General features: G+C 37.5%; 1 protein-coding gene across 1 annotated transcript in view; it reads left to right on the top strand.

Annotated features, from left to right (window-relative positions):
• The window catches only part of EFCAB5 (EF-hand calcium binding domain 5), a 142,337-nt gene that overhangs the window by 43,493 nt on the left and 84,238 nt on the right, over nt 1-14,606 (top strand). The window contains exon 4 of the mRNA XM_074388426.1: nt 3,677-4,253. Within this exon, the coding sequence (XP_074244527.1) occupies nt 3,677-4,253 (577 nt within the window). The remainder of the gene's footprint in view (nt 1-3,676; nt 4,254-14,606) is intronic.

Here is a 14,606-nt window from a genome sequence, read left to right as displayed (position 1 = left end):
CATGGTATCTATTTTTAAAAGTCTATTGAGACTTGTTTTGTGGCTTACCATATGTTCTATCCTGGAGAAAGTGCCATGTGCACTTGAGAAAAATATGTATTCTGCTGTTATACTGGATAGACTATTGTATATATGACTGTTAGGACTAATTGTAATTTTCACATGTGGTATAAAGTAGGCATCCAGATTCATCCCTTTACATGCATATATCAGTTGTCATGGTACCATTTGTTGAGGAGACTGCTTTTTCCATGAAATCGTCTTGGCACCCTTGTCAAAAATCAATTGGTTTCAGAGTAGAAGAGGGACTTTTAAAAATAATCAATTGGTCATACATGTATGAGTTTATTTCTGGACTCTCAATTTTATTCCATTGATCTATATGTCAATCCTTATGGCTGTACTACTTCAGTAAAGTTTTACAGCTTTCTTCACATTAGTCTGACACATTTCTGTTTGGTTTATTTCTAGATATTTTAAATTTTTTGTTGCTATAATGAGATGAAGCTTTATAAAATTGTATTTTCATTGATAACCAAAAATATAAAATATTTAAAATTAGTTATTGATAGGTAGTTCCTAGGAAATCAATTTACTTTTGTATTTTAATCTTGTATCCTGTGTTTATTTGGTAGGCATATAAAAAATTTGTGGCAAATACATATACCATAAAATTTACCATTTAAACTATGTTAAAGTATATAATTCAGAGCCATTAAGTAAATTCACAATGTTATGCAACTGTTACCACTGTCTAGTTCCAGAATATTTTTATCATTACAATTGGAAACTCCATTTGGTAAGCCTTTCAAAGTTGAAGACTTGTGTCTTCAGTTCTGAGAGATTTCTTACATTATTTATTTGACTATTTCATTATGTCTAACTCTTGGCTTACCACTTCTGACACTTTTATAAGATTAATATTAAGAGTTCTGGATTGGCTGGGCATAGTGGTTCATGCCTGTAATCTTAGCACTTTGGGAGGCCAAGATGGGTAGAACCCTTGAAGCCAGAAGTTTGAGACCAGCCTGAGCAATATGGCAAGACTTCGTCTTTACCAAAAAAAGAAAAAAATACAAAAATTAACCAGGCATGGTCATGTGCACCTATAGTCCCAGCTACTCGGGAGGCTGAGTATATGCTGTCATATACTTATATACATATACATAAGGGTATGTGCTATCAACATGACATATTACTATTGACATTAATATTGATCATTAGGCTGAGATAGTATTTGTCAGGTTTCTCTGCTGTAAAGTTACTTTCCCCCTCTCATTTCCATATTGTACTCTGAGAGGAAGTCACTGTATGCAGTCCACATTTAGGGAGAGGGGGTTATGCTCTACATCCTTGAGCATGGAGTATCTACATAAGTTATTTGGAATATTTCTGCAGAGGAAATTTGTATTTTTACTTATTTACTATAGTTATAGATTTTTTTAATACTTCCTTACTTTCTGATACTACAAGATACTCTTGTATATACCTCCTACATACAAGATGAGCCCAATCCTATAACCAGCTATATCTCTCTGATTTTTTTAAATTGGAGAGTGATATTAGAAACCAAGATGTGAGCACCAGATGTTCTATATTCTCATAAGTGTTCTTTTTAATAGCTTTTAATTTCTTCTAATTTCTCTGCTTTGAGGGTATTCCTTCTTTTAAAGACTGCTTACATTTGTTTTATTTAATGATATTTCCTTCGGTGGTATTAGTTATTCTGTTTGTTGAATTTAGTTATGAGGGTGATTTTTCTTAAACATTCTGTGAATGTGTGCTTACATTTTAATTTGAGATTCTCTATTTGCTTTCCTATAGAGTTATTGTTTTCTATAGTTTGATGCCAATGATTGCGGGGGAAAGACAAGATGTGCAGATAGTGAAATCAATGTTAATACTTCATTTTCTCTGTGTATGGAAATCCTGCTTCTCTAGCCTAAACATTTATACACCTAAACTCAGTGCAGGGGAAAACACCTCTAGTGCCTGATGATTAGCTCAAATGGGGATGAAGATACACAAAAAGGTCAGTCTTTCCCCTATGGTCCATATCTGCATCCTCTAAACTTGGGGTGCTTCAAATCTGCTCCCAAATTTTACAGTGGTCTCCACCATATCTTTTTAGTCCTATAGTTTCTTCAATTAGCTGAATTTCCCTGCCTTACATTTTTCAGAGGTCTTCGAAATTCCTGACTATTGAAGGCCCGCTTCATGATTGCAGTATTCTTACGCAATTTTTTATTTTAAAAACATACATACAACTTTTCCTGTCATTGCTAGAGATTTTGGTAGGGAGGGGATGTAGGTACCTGTTCTCAGTCCACCATCTTAGTCTAATATCTCCATCCTGCATTTAAAAAATGAACATATAAAGGAAGCTGGAAATAAAATGATAAAGAGAAATGTATTTACATATACATGTGTGATAGACTCTGCTTACTCAGCACACATTTCCTCACCTGCTTTTTTTTTTTTTTTTTTTTTTTTGCGACAAGGTCTCAATGAAGTGCAGTGGTGTGATCATGGCTCACTGCAGCCTCAACCTCCAGGGCTCAAATGATCCTTCTACCTCAGCCTCCTGAGTAGCTGGGACCACAGGTGTGCACCACCATGCCTGGATAATTTTTTTATTGTTTGTAGAGACAGGATCTTCCTAACGTTGCCTAGGCTGATCTTGAACTCCTGGGCTTAAGCAGTCCTCCCACCTCGACCTCCCAAAATGTTGGGATTACAAATGTGAGCCACTGCACCCAGCTTTCCCTACCTTTTTGCCTGTCAACTGAACCTCAATGTTGTAGCAAATGAAAATCACTTGATATCAGAGAACCTGTTGCAAACCCTGACATCAAGAAATAAATGATAATTGGTCTATACTATTCATAGTAATCCCATTTCCCTTTACTAGTGATTGGTCTGGGCATGTATCCTAGTTAGGGCCAAAGAAATGTAAAGGGAAGTCTTACAGTGGGGAGTCTGGGATCTTCTCTTGGATAATAAAACAGAGCCTTAAGAGGAGAAAAACCCTTTGTCTTCAAAGGGATTTTTTTGTTATGAGGAAGTTATGGCTAGAGCTGTAATGGTCATCATGTGATCATGAGGTACAAGCACAAAAAATGAACAAAAATCAATAGAAACGGCCAAGCAAGGTAGCTCACACCTGTAATCCCAGCACTTTGGGAGGCCAAGGCAGGTGGATCATGAGGTCAGGAGCTCAAGACCAGCCTGACAAACATGCTGAAACCCCATCTCAACTACAAATACAAAAATTAGCTGGGCGTAGTGACATGCGCCTGTAATCCCAGCTACTCAGGAGGCTGAGGCAGGAGAATTGCTTGAACCCAGGAGGCAGAGGTTGCAGTGAGCCAAGACTGCACCACTGCACTCCAGCCTGGGTGACAGAGAGGGACTCTATCTCAATTAAAAAAAAAAAAAATTAACAGAAACGGTCTAGGTAATTTAATGAAATTACTGAGCTGCTGAATGACAGTCAACAATAACTATCTTTATGGTTAAAGTCACTGTCTGATTTTCTGTTACTTTCAGCCAACATTGTTCCAATCCACTGTGTAAATACATATGAAAAAATTTTCAAATATTATTCTAAAGTCATGTTGATTAAAATTTACTTCTAACATTTCTTACATTTCACTTTTTTTTTTTCCTCCCTCAGAATTAAACCTGGAGGGGCAGCAAAAAATTTCACCTGATTCAATAAAGGACTCTAAAACTGAAGCCTCATATAATATTGCAGTTAGAAAACCTGCAAAAGTGATTTTTGCTTTAGATGAAACTGAACTGGAATCAAAGCTAGAGCAACCATGGAAGAAAAATCTCTTTGAAAGGATGGAGGCAAGAGCCCAAGCAATGCAGCAGAAAATAATAGATAAGGAGAATCTGAAGAAGGAATTAGAAAAAAAGGCTGAAAAAAAACTCCCTAGGGATAATTTGGCCAAAGAGTGGTTTAATACCGAAAGCATGACACTGAATAATCGTGTATATTTGCTTGACAAACTTCTACCCACCTTAATTCCTGGAATAGAAAACATGTTAACTCAGGTAGAAAAGAAGAAGGTTTTGACAGAAGTTGATACTCCAAGCAAGTTTGACCCAATTAATTATTTGGGGGAATATTTAATGAGAAACAATCCTTATTATATCAAAGACCCAGGAATGTCTGGTTACCAGAGGGTGATGAAAGAAGTCACAGAAGACCTGAAGATATATGTTCCTGACACTATCTGCAACAGGTACAATCTGTTATAGTTTCAGTTCATGATATGTCTCCTTACATTGAAAAACTAGTAGAAAAATAACATAATCATACAGACAGGACTTAAAAGAAGTGATTCTACAGTTATTCAAAAAGTATTTATTGAGCTACTAGTATGTGCTTCACTCCTTTTGAGGCACTGTGAATACTCTCGGATAATAAAACAGAGCCTCAAGAGGAGAAAAACCCTTTGTCTTCAAAGGGATTTTTTGTTGTGAGGAAGTTATGGCTAGAGCTGTAATGGTCATCATGTGATCATGAGGTACAAGCACAAAAAATGAACAAAAATCAATAGAAACGGCCAAGCAAGGTAGCTTGTAAGTTTCTTGTATTCATAGATTTAATTATCTCACTATAACTCCAAGTGTCTATTGATTTTTTTTTAATCTTTCTGCACTGGAAAGTAAGCTATAAGAAAGTTGGGACTTTTAAAAAATTTAACTTTCCATATAGCCAATATGTTCACCTGATTTAAAGGCCAATATGTAAAAAAAAGTTATACAGTGAAAAGTTTCCCTCCCATTCTTACCTTCTATCTACCCAGTACTCCACCTCCACCATAAATAACTACTATGATTAATTTTCTATAGATCCTTACAGAATTTCTTTATACATTCATAAGGAAATGAAAACATAGATTCCTAATTTTCTGTCTTTTACACAAAAGCATGTGATATGAGTTATAAATACCCATTTTTACCTTGCATTTATCTTTTGTCATATAGAATATTTTTTAATTCTATATAGTCAAATTTAACTTTTATGGCATCAGGATTTTGAGACACTGTTAAATTTCAAAATATTAAAATAATTCTTCCATGTTCTCTTCCAGAATTATTATTTTAATTTTCATTTTAAATATTAACTCATTTGGAATTTATCCTAGTGTAACATGTAAGGATTCAACTTTATCCTTTTTTCAAAAGGCTACTTAGTGGTCCCAATAAAAGTTAAGTATCTATCTTTGCCCCACTAGTTTAGGATTGAGCCTTTATTAATAAATTCATATATATTTTTGAGTATATTTCTGGATTTTTCTATCCTATTCCATTGGTCAGTCTTCCTTTCATGCATTAGTACCACACTGCTTTAATAAGTGAAACTTTTAAATATATTCCACAGATCTGACAGTGCTGGTCCCCACTGTTTGCTCTTCCTTTCTGATGTCTCTTAGCTATCTTGTTTGTTTACTTTTTTTCACATGAATTGTGGGAGTAACTTCTCTACTTGAAAAAAAAATGGGGAGAGAAAACCAAAAAAATACCTTACAGTAATTTTTATTGAAATCTGATTACGTGTATTAATACTCTTAGAAAATCAACATCTTCAAGGCTGCAATTAACTCACCACTACACTCCAGCCTGGGCACCAGAGCAAGACCCAATTTCAAAAATAAAAAAAAATTAAAAAGCAGTCATAGACACACACGCAACAGAAAACCAACATCTTTAATAATGATGAGTGTTTCCAGTGTCTTTCAATTCACTCATCTTATTTTGTGTGAATTAGTGTTGTCTTAAAGTGTTTTGGCTCATGCCTGTAATCACAGCACTTTGGGAGGCCAAGGCAGGTGGATCACCTGAGGTCAGAAGTTCGAGACCAGCCTGGCCAACATGGCAAAACCCTGTCTCTGCTAAAAATACAAAAATTAGGCTGGGCACGGTGGCTCACACCTATAATACCAGCACTTTGGGAGGCCGAGATGGGTGGATCACAAGGTCAAGAGATCGAAACCATCCTGGTCAACATGGTGAAACCTCGTCTCTCCTCAAAATACAAAAAATTAGCTGGGCATGGTGGCGCATGCCTGTAGTACCAGCTACTCGGGAGGCTGAGGCAGGAGAATTGCTTGAACCCAGGAAACGGAGGTTGTGGTGAGCCGAGATCGCGCCATTGCACTCCAGCCTGGGTAACAAGAGTGAAACTCCGTCTCAAAAAAAAAAAAAAATACAAAAATTAGCCCAGCATGGTGGTGCACGCCTGTAATCCCAGCTACTCGGGAGGCTGAGGTGGAAAAATAGCTTGAACCTGGGAGACGGAGACTGAAGTGAGCTGAGATGTACCACTTCACTCCAGCCTGGGTAACAGAGTGAGACTGTCTTGAAAAAAAAGTTGTTTTTTTATTTTGCATAGGTTTTGTATCTCTCTTATTAGATTCACTACTAGTTCTTTTTATCATTCTTTGTTGCTATTTTATCTTTTTAATCATTCTTTGTTGCTATTTTAAGTAGGAATTTCTTCTCTTACTACATTTTTCTATCTGCATATAGTCTGAAGACATTAAACCTACTAATTTCTGTATATTTTTGTGCCCTGCTACCTTACTGAGTTCTCTTACAGTAAAACTTTTGTTGATTTCTTGGGTTTTCTAGGGAGGTAACTATTGTCTGCAAATAATAGTAGTTTTCTTTCTTCCTTTCCAATTTTTATACTCACATCTTCCTACTACCTCCAATACAATATTAAATAATAGTGGTGATATGGGCATCCTTGTATTTTTACAACTGTAGTAGAAATGCTGCTTCTGTTACTGCTTCATTATGGGAAGGGTTTTGTTTTTGTTTTTTTTGAGACAGTCTCGCTCTTGCCCAGGCTGGAGTGTGATGATACGATCTCAGCTCATTGCAACCTCTGTCTCCCAGGTTCAAACAATTCTCTTGCCTCAGCCTCCCGAGTAGCTGGGATTACAGGTGCCTGCCACTATGCCCAGCTAATTTTTGTATTTTTAGTAGAGATGGGGTTTCACCATGTTGGCCAGGCTGTTCTTGAACTCATGACCTCGTGATCCACCCACCTCAGCCTCCCAAAGTGCTGGGATTACCCAGCCTATGGGCAGTTTTAATATTATTAGTTCTATTCCATTTGGATATGAAAAACATTTTATCTCAGTGGGAAAATGTATCTGATTTTTACCTTTCAGAGTGATTTTAAGACTTGATTTTATCAAATGCTTTTTCAACACCTATGGAAGTGATAATTCGATTTTCACCTTAGATTCCTTAATGATGAATTTTATTAATAGGTTTCCTAATATTTAACTATCTTAGAATTTCTTAAATAAATCCTGCTTGGTTGCTATGTATTTCAGTACACTGAAATTTGCTTCCTACTAGTAAGACAGAATAAATATTTTTTTCCTTTTAATTACAGATTTTCAGAATTCTATATATATTATATCTATCTACCTTTCAGTAGTCACTTCCAATGGCAGCAAATGAAAAATGTTTTCCCCTTTTGGGAAAGGGTTCCTTTATCAGTGTCATCATGGATGCATGGATTTTAATATATATTCAATATATTTTAATCAATTGTAGTCATTTTGTTTTTGTATTTTAGATGTTCAAATTGCACCAACATTGGCTTCTGTGTTCTGACATTACCCCTCTAGTCTTTGAAAACTTCATGCATTTTTAAAATGGATTCCTGGCTCCTTTTAATGTGGATCACTCATCTGTGAGCTAGGGGTGCTCATAAATATTGTATAGTCATTGTTTCTAGGCCCTTCAGAACTAAAACATATAATTTTAGAGCCAGTGGCCTGTGGCCAGACATCACCTGCAGCCTCTTGGCTGCAGTGGCTGGCAGGGCTCCTGTATGACCTGGGGGCTGTGGACCGCAGTTCAGGAGGACCCTTCTTGATCCAGGAGGGGACCCTGATCTCATTGAAGCCAGAGGGGTCTTGCGGCAGCCTGTTAGACATGTGATCCAGTGTTTTGGAGGCAGGGCTTCAAGCTGGTGGGGATGAAGATCCTGCAGTCGGCCAGAGAACGTCCTTGCTGAACACTACCAGGACCTGCCGAGGAAGTCCTTCTACCCAGTCCTTCTTAGCTACGTGAGCTCAAGACCTGTTGATGGCCATGGTCTGGAAAGGCTACAATGTGGTCCACACCTCGAGGACCATAAGATATACTGACAGGGCTGAGGCTGACTCTGTGACCATGTGGGGAGACTTCAGCAACATCCATATCAGCAGGAACGTCCACACCAGCTATTCAGGATATCGGGGCCAGAGAGAGATCCAGCTGTAGTTTGAAGGCAGTGAGCTGGAGAACTAGCTCCCCTAGACAGGGGCCACCACAGAAGCGTCTTCCCAGCCTGAGGGTTCAGGCTGCCCTGGGCCACCCCAGATTTGGTCCACCGAGACCAACTACCTCAGTCACAGGAAGCCTACACTCCTACAAGTCTTTCCCCAAACCACTTTCCTGTGCACATTCTGCCCCACCCCAGCCCGGAGGACTTTGAGCCACAAACTTTATGTACCTTTCTGTATCCTAACCAGCACAAGATTGGACCAAATCCTTTCTGCACCAAACTACTAGACAACTTTTGGGGCGTCTTCAAAAGTGGGTAGTGAAACCTCTCCTTCCGCAAAAGGGAGACATTAAAATTCACTGTGCTAAGAAAAGAAAAATATAATTTTAAAAATGAGTTAATATTGACAGTTGCATATTAAATATAATGTGCCAGGGTTTTAACCTAATTTCTTTGATATTTGTATTTCCTTTTTCTTTCTTTTTTTTTGAGACTGAGTCTCGCACTGTCGCCCAGGCTGTAGTGCAGTGGTACGATCTTGGCTCACTGCAATCTCTGCCTCCTGGGTTCAAGCAATTCTCCTACCTCAGCCTCCTGAGTAGCTGAGGCTACAGATGTGCACCACCACGCCCAGCTAATTTTTTTTCCTTTTTCTTTTTTTTTTTTAGTAGAGACAGGGTTTCACCATGTTGGCCAGGATGGTCTCGATCTCCTGACCTCATGATCCACCTGCCACGGCCTCCCAAAGTGCTGGGATTACAGGCCTCAGCCACCACGCCCAACCTGTATTTCCTTTTTTCTTATACAGAAAATCTTGGTTCCTAATGACATTGACGTAACTACTGATTTGTTTTATCCTAAAGTTTACATAAAAGCTTCAAAATGGCCCAGTGCAGTGGCTCATGCCTGTAATCCCAACACTTTAAGAGGCCAAGTTGAGTGGATCACCTGAGGTGAGGAGTTTGAGATCAGCCTGACCAACGTAGTGAAACCCCCTCTTACTAAGAATACAAAAATTAGCTGGGCATGTTGGCATGCGCCTGTAATCCCAGCTACTCAGGAGGCTGAGGCAGGAGAATTGCTTGAACTCAGAAGGCAGAGGTTGCAGTGAGCCAAAATTGCACCACTGCACTCCAGCCTGGGTGACAGAGTGAGACTCTGTCTCAAAAAAAAAAAAAGCTTCAAAATAATGATACCAACAAGCTTACTCCTAATAAAAATATTACATAAGGCTTTACATTTATTTGCAGTTTTTTTGTCCTTAGACTATATCCCTTCCAGGTGCAGTGGCTCATACCTGTAATTGCAGCCAAGATGGAAGAATCTCTTGAGCCCAGGAGTTTGAGACCAGCCTGGGGAACATAGCAAGACCTTGTCTCTACAAATAATAAAAAATAATTAGCTCGGCATGGTGGCTTGCGCCTACCACTCCCAGCTACTCCAGAGGCTGAGATGGAAGGATTACTTGAGACTGGGAGATCAAGACTGTAGTGAGCTGGGTCATGCCACTGAACTCTACCTGGGTGACAGCAAGACCCTGTCTCAAAAAAAAAAAAAAAAAAAATATGTCTCACCAAATATATATATGTAAAAAATAGAGCCATGCAAAAAACTAGAAAAAAAAAAAACAGGTTAAATCCTTTTATGCTGGAGAAAATCCTTTTTAACTATGACTCAAGACCATGAGAATTTTGAAAAATTTAATTACATAGAAATTAAAAGCTTTTTGCCTGGTAAATTGAGCCACAGCTTCTCAGTTCTGCTGTTGTAGTGCAAAAGCAGCCAGAGTAAATATGTAAGTGAGTGAGCATGGATGTGTTCCAATGAAACTTTATTCGTGGATACTGAAATTTGAATTTCATATAATCTTCACATGCCACAAAATATTATTCATCTTTTGATTAAAAAAAAAATTAGGCTGAATACAATGGCTCACACCTGTAATCCTAGCACTTTTAGAAGGTCAGGGCGGGAGTATTACTTGAGCCCACAAGTTTGAGACCACCCTGAGGAACACAGTGAGACCCTATCTCTAAAAATAAATAAATAAAATAATATTTTTAAAAACAAAAAATAAACTATTTAAAAATGTAACAACCACTCAGCTTTTGAGCCCTACAAAACCAATCAGTGGGCCAGATTTGGCCCCCAGGTTGTAGTTTGCTAAACTTTTTTCTAAATGATATCTATTAGGTCTCTTCCAGGTCTAAAACAAAAACAATACCTTTGAATTTCTGAATATCTTCCCAAATCTCCATCTTTTCTTTTTAATATTTTCTGACATACAGACGTACACTAAAATTTACAATTCTTTTTGACTTGTTTTAGTGTCCTTCCTATAGGGTAAATAACGAATTAGAGCTTTAGAATGTAGTTCTTTCGGAATTAGGCACAGATATGCCTCTGGAATAAAGTAAGAGATATGTGCAGAACTCTTGTTTTATGTGTGGTTATGAAATTTTTATTTTCAGTTGAAACAGGCTAAGATCATGGTTGTCTATCAATGACATCAGAATCACCTGGGGTGCTTGGTTAAAAGTGCAGATTCCTAGATCCTTCCTCAGATCTTCTGAATCAGAAACTTTAGGAATGCATTTAAAACAAGTTCCATAAGAGGTTATTATTTGCGCACTAAAGATTCAAGACCAAATTAAAGAGAAAACAAATTAAGAGAGTTTTAGTATTAGTGAAAACTCCCAATAGCATTCAGGAAGCAGTTTCATTAAATTTAATAAATAGCTTAAGGAACATTTCCACTCACCATCTGTTCTTGCAGTGCAATAAATTAGACTGTATTTAGATCTATTTCCATTAAAAATACTTACAATCCGTGAACTGATGTCAAGTCTGTAAATGGATATATTGACAAATCCTTCCTCTTGTTACAAATATGTAAATCTCAGTGGGTACATAAAACCCTAGGGCCTAGACATTTATCAACGTCTATAATAAGATAGTAATGAACACAATAGGGCTTTGGTTCCATTGCCAACCAATGCCATGACACAGGAGAAAGGTTGTTTCACTGATGCTTCTTGAACTGGGAGTTTGACTTCTTAGGATCATTTGAGGCTTGGTAAAAGTCTTAGTTAATAGATGCACTATAGAAGCAACACTGTTGCAGGAATTTCATGAAATAGTTAATCAACGATGCTTTGTGCCTGTATTGTTAGGATCAGAGCTTTATTTTTTTCTGGCAAAAATCCAAAATCTGTATGTCAACAGATGATGGTGTCTGGAATTTGCAGAATATTCAGAAATCCTAAGGATGTTTTACAACACTGTGTTCTGTTCCCAATGCTATCGACTTAAAGCTTATATACCCAGCAATTGTAGTAAAAACAGTCCTGCTTTGAAATTCTCAGAACTATATCATTGTTTGCGTTGCCTTCAATCCATTGCAAAGCTTTAGAAAAGTTCATTCACTTTAGGAATGAACATTTTCCTTACTTAGAGCCAAGAAAAAAGTCAAGGAAAATTTATTTGGTTTATTGAGACTTTATCTTCTTGTGATAATGTTTAAGTGTTTATTTGCTTCAGTTTGATCCAAAAAGCTTTTGTCTGCCTCCTTTCTAGGACAAAAGGGATTCATCTCTCTTCAGTGTCTAAAAACAACAGATAGAGAAGGCACTCCTTACTTATTTGGAATAAGTTTTATAGCGGTAGTCACTATATCTGAAAAATACAGTATCACTGCTATTTGTAGGTTTTATATGTGCAACGTAATTTACTACTTTTCATTGGGGTTCTTGAAAAACATAAATATAAAATTAAAGTAGATTTTAATTCTTACATGCAATTTTGGACAACTGTAAAGTAGGTTAGGTTTGTATCATTTGTTTTTCTTCATATTTTCTTTTCTTTTATTATCCTTTTTTAAAAGTATCTTTTTCCTCTGACTCTTGATTCCTCCAATGTTTAGGATTACATATTTGAAGGTTAATACCACCTTATTATGAATTGATAATGAAAAATATTTGCTGCTAAAATAGGATTACAAATTTTTAATAGCCTAATTATGATGGTGGTTACACATATTCATATATGTTAAAATTCATAAAACTATGTGCCAAAAAAGGTAAATTTTACTATATGATTTTTTAAATGTAAAACTTTTAAGCAGTAAAAAATATGAAAACTGTTAATGTCAGAACTTCACACTATTCTATTATACTACAAATTGGCTCTCTTTTCTCCACTAGTCCTGGTACATAATATCTTAGAATGAGTTCAAATGAACCAGAAAGTAGATCTAAGAGACCCAAAACCGAAGCTTGTCTTTTCCTGTATAATGCATACCCAGTTCTGTCTTGGTAGTGATCTCTGTTAATTGCATATTCCCTATGGGGTCTGTGTTGTACTTTGAGGTATCTTTTGGGCATTTTTCCTGTGACTCCTTTTTATTAGCCTTATGCATTAATAATGGAACTTTTTTTTTTTTTTTTTGGACAGAGTCTTGCTCTGTCCCCAGGATGAAGTGCAGTGGCACCATCTCGGCTCACTGCAACCTCTGCTTCCGGGGTTCAAGCTAGTCTCCTGCCTCAGCCTCCTGAGTAGCTGGGACTACAGGCATGCGTCACCACGTCCAGCTAATTTTTATATTTTTAGTAGAGATGAGGTTTCACTATGTTGGCCAGGATGGTCTCAATCTCTTGACCTGGTGATCCGCTTGCTTCAGCCTTCCAAAGTGCTGAAATTACAGGTATGAGCCACCACGCCCAGCCAATAATTGAACATTTAATCCATAGAGAGAGAGAAAAACGCAGAGGTGTTTCAAAGAATTTCATTCTCTACCACAGCTACATAAAAGAGAACAAGTTGGTATATATACTCAAGACTTAAGGATACACCAACCAAGTAAAATTTCAAAGAGTGAGAGATACAGGCCTTTATTTTATTCATTTCTTACAGATTAACTCATGTAGTGTTCAAGGGATTTATGTAAACTATGTGACAAAAATCTATCGTGTATGTTTCTGTTGGAACATGTTATCTGCAAAGAGTGCTAACAGCTACTTCAAAGTATTTTCTGTATTTGAAAAAAAAAACAAAAGCTTCAAAATGTCTTACTCATCCTTACGAAATGCCAGCACCAGGACTTGGCAAGACAGAGGGAATGTTTCATCCTTGATATGGGTCTTCCTCAGTCTCCAGGAGACAGTGGCTTCCTAGACAGCTGTCTACTTATACTCTACACCAGCTGCCATCCCTTTACTGAGCCAAACCTTATATTATGCTAGGAAATCCCACAGGTGCTTCTGCACAGGTGATATTAGTAATATTAATCATCTTCGATTTGTACTGAATGTCAAATCTTATCAATCCAGTAAAACAGATTATGAATCATGTTAGTGAATGAACAAGGAAAATAGTTTTTAGAGTATTCAAATGACTATTATATCCAATGGAATAGTGGTAGGATTTTATCCAGATAGGTTCTACTTTTGTTCAACCTGAAGCATAATGATAATTTACGTACACTGACTAGTTTCATGTCCATCTCTAAACCATACTCTGTTGTGTATGTATATGCCCCATTATTAAATACTTAGAAATTCAACCACTTACAGACTGCAAGATCATGGTCTCCCTGGATGATATCCTTGTATTCTATACCCTACTCTGCAACTTAATGTTAAATGAGTCTTTGGTTTGCTTCAATGACATAGAATATTCCTAATGTTAGAGACTGAGGTAGAGTCCCTGAGTCAAGTTCTTTCCAGCTAGGGCTGGGTATCTGGTACAATGCCTGACAAGGTGTAGTGGTCATGAAGTAGAAACACCTAAAATATCCAGGGTGTCCAGAAATGTTTAGGATTTTCCATATAATTCCATTGATTCATTTAAAACTATCCAGTGACAGAGAGCCTCAAAAGAGGTAATTTGTCTGTTCATAGAGGAGGTTCTGGCCTTCTAATGGCTGAAGACCTTATACGCAATTGCCTTGGTTTTTACATCCTCTGTCCTCATTCAGTCTTTCATTATCAAAACAGATGCTTCCCAGCTTCCCGGAGGGGCGGTGAGAGGGGGCGGAATATGCTTACTTGTGGTCCTCTGCCCTACTCTTACTTTTCCAAGAAGGTAGCTCAATTGGAACTCAACTCACCTAATTTAGAAATAAAAAATCCTGGCTGGGCTGGTAGCTCACGCCTGTAATCCCACCACTTTGGGAGGCAGAGATGGACAGATCACAAGGTCAGGAGTTTGAGACCAGCCTGGCCAACATAGTGAAACCCTGTCTCTACTAAAAATGCAAAAATTAGTAGGGTGTGGTGGCAGGTGCCTGTAGTCCCAGCTA

This window comes from Saimiri boliviensis, chromosome 17, assembly GCF_048565385.1.
Source record: "Saimiri boliviensis isolate mSaiBol1 chromosome 17, mSaiBol1.pri, whole genome shotgun sequence".
NCBI lineage: Eukaryota > Metazoa > Chordata > Mammalia > Primates > Cebidae > Saimiri > Saimiri boliviensis.
This window is presented reverse-complemented; position numbering and strand designations above follow the sequence as displayed.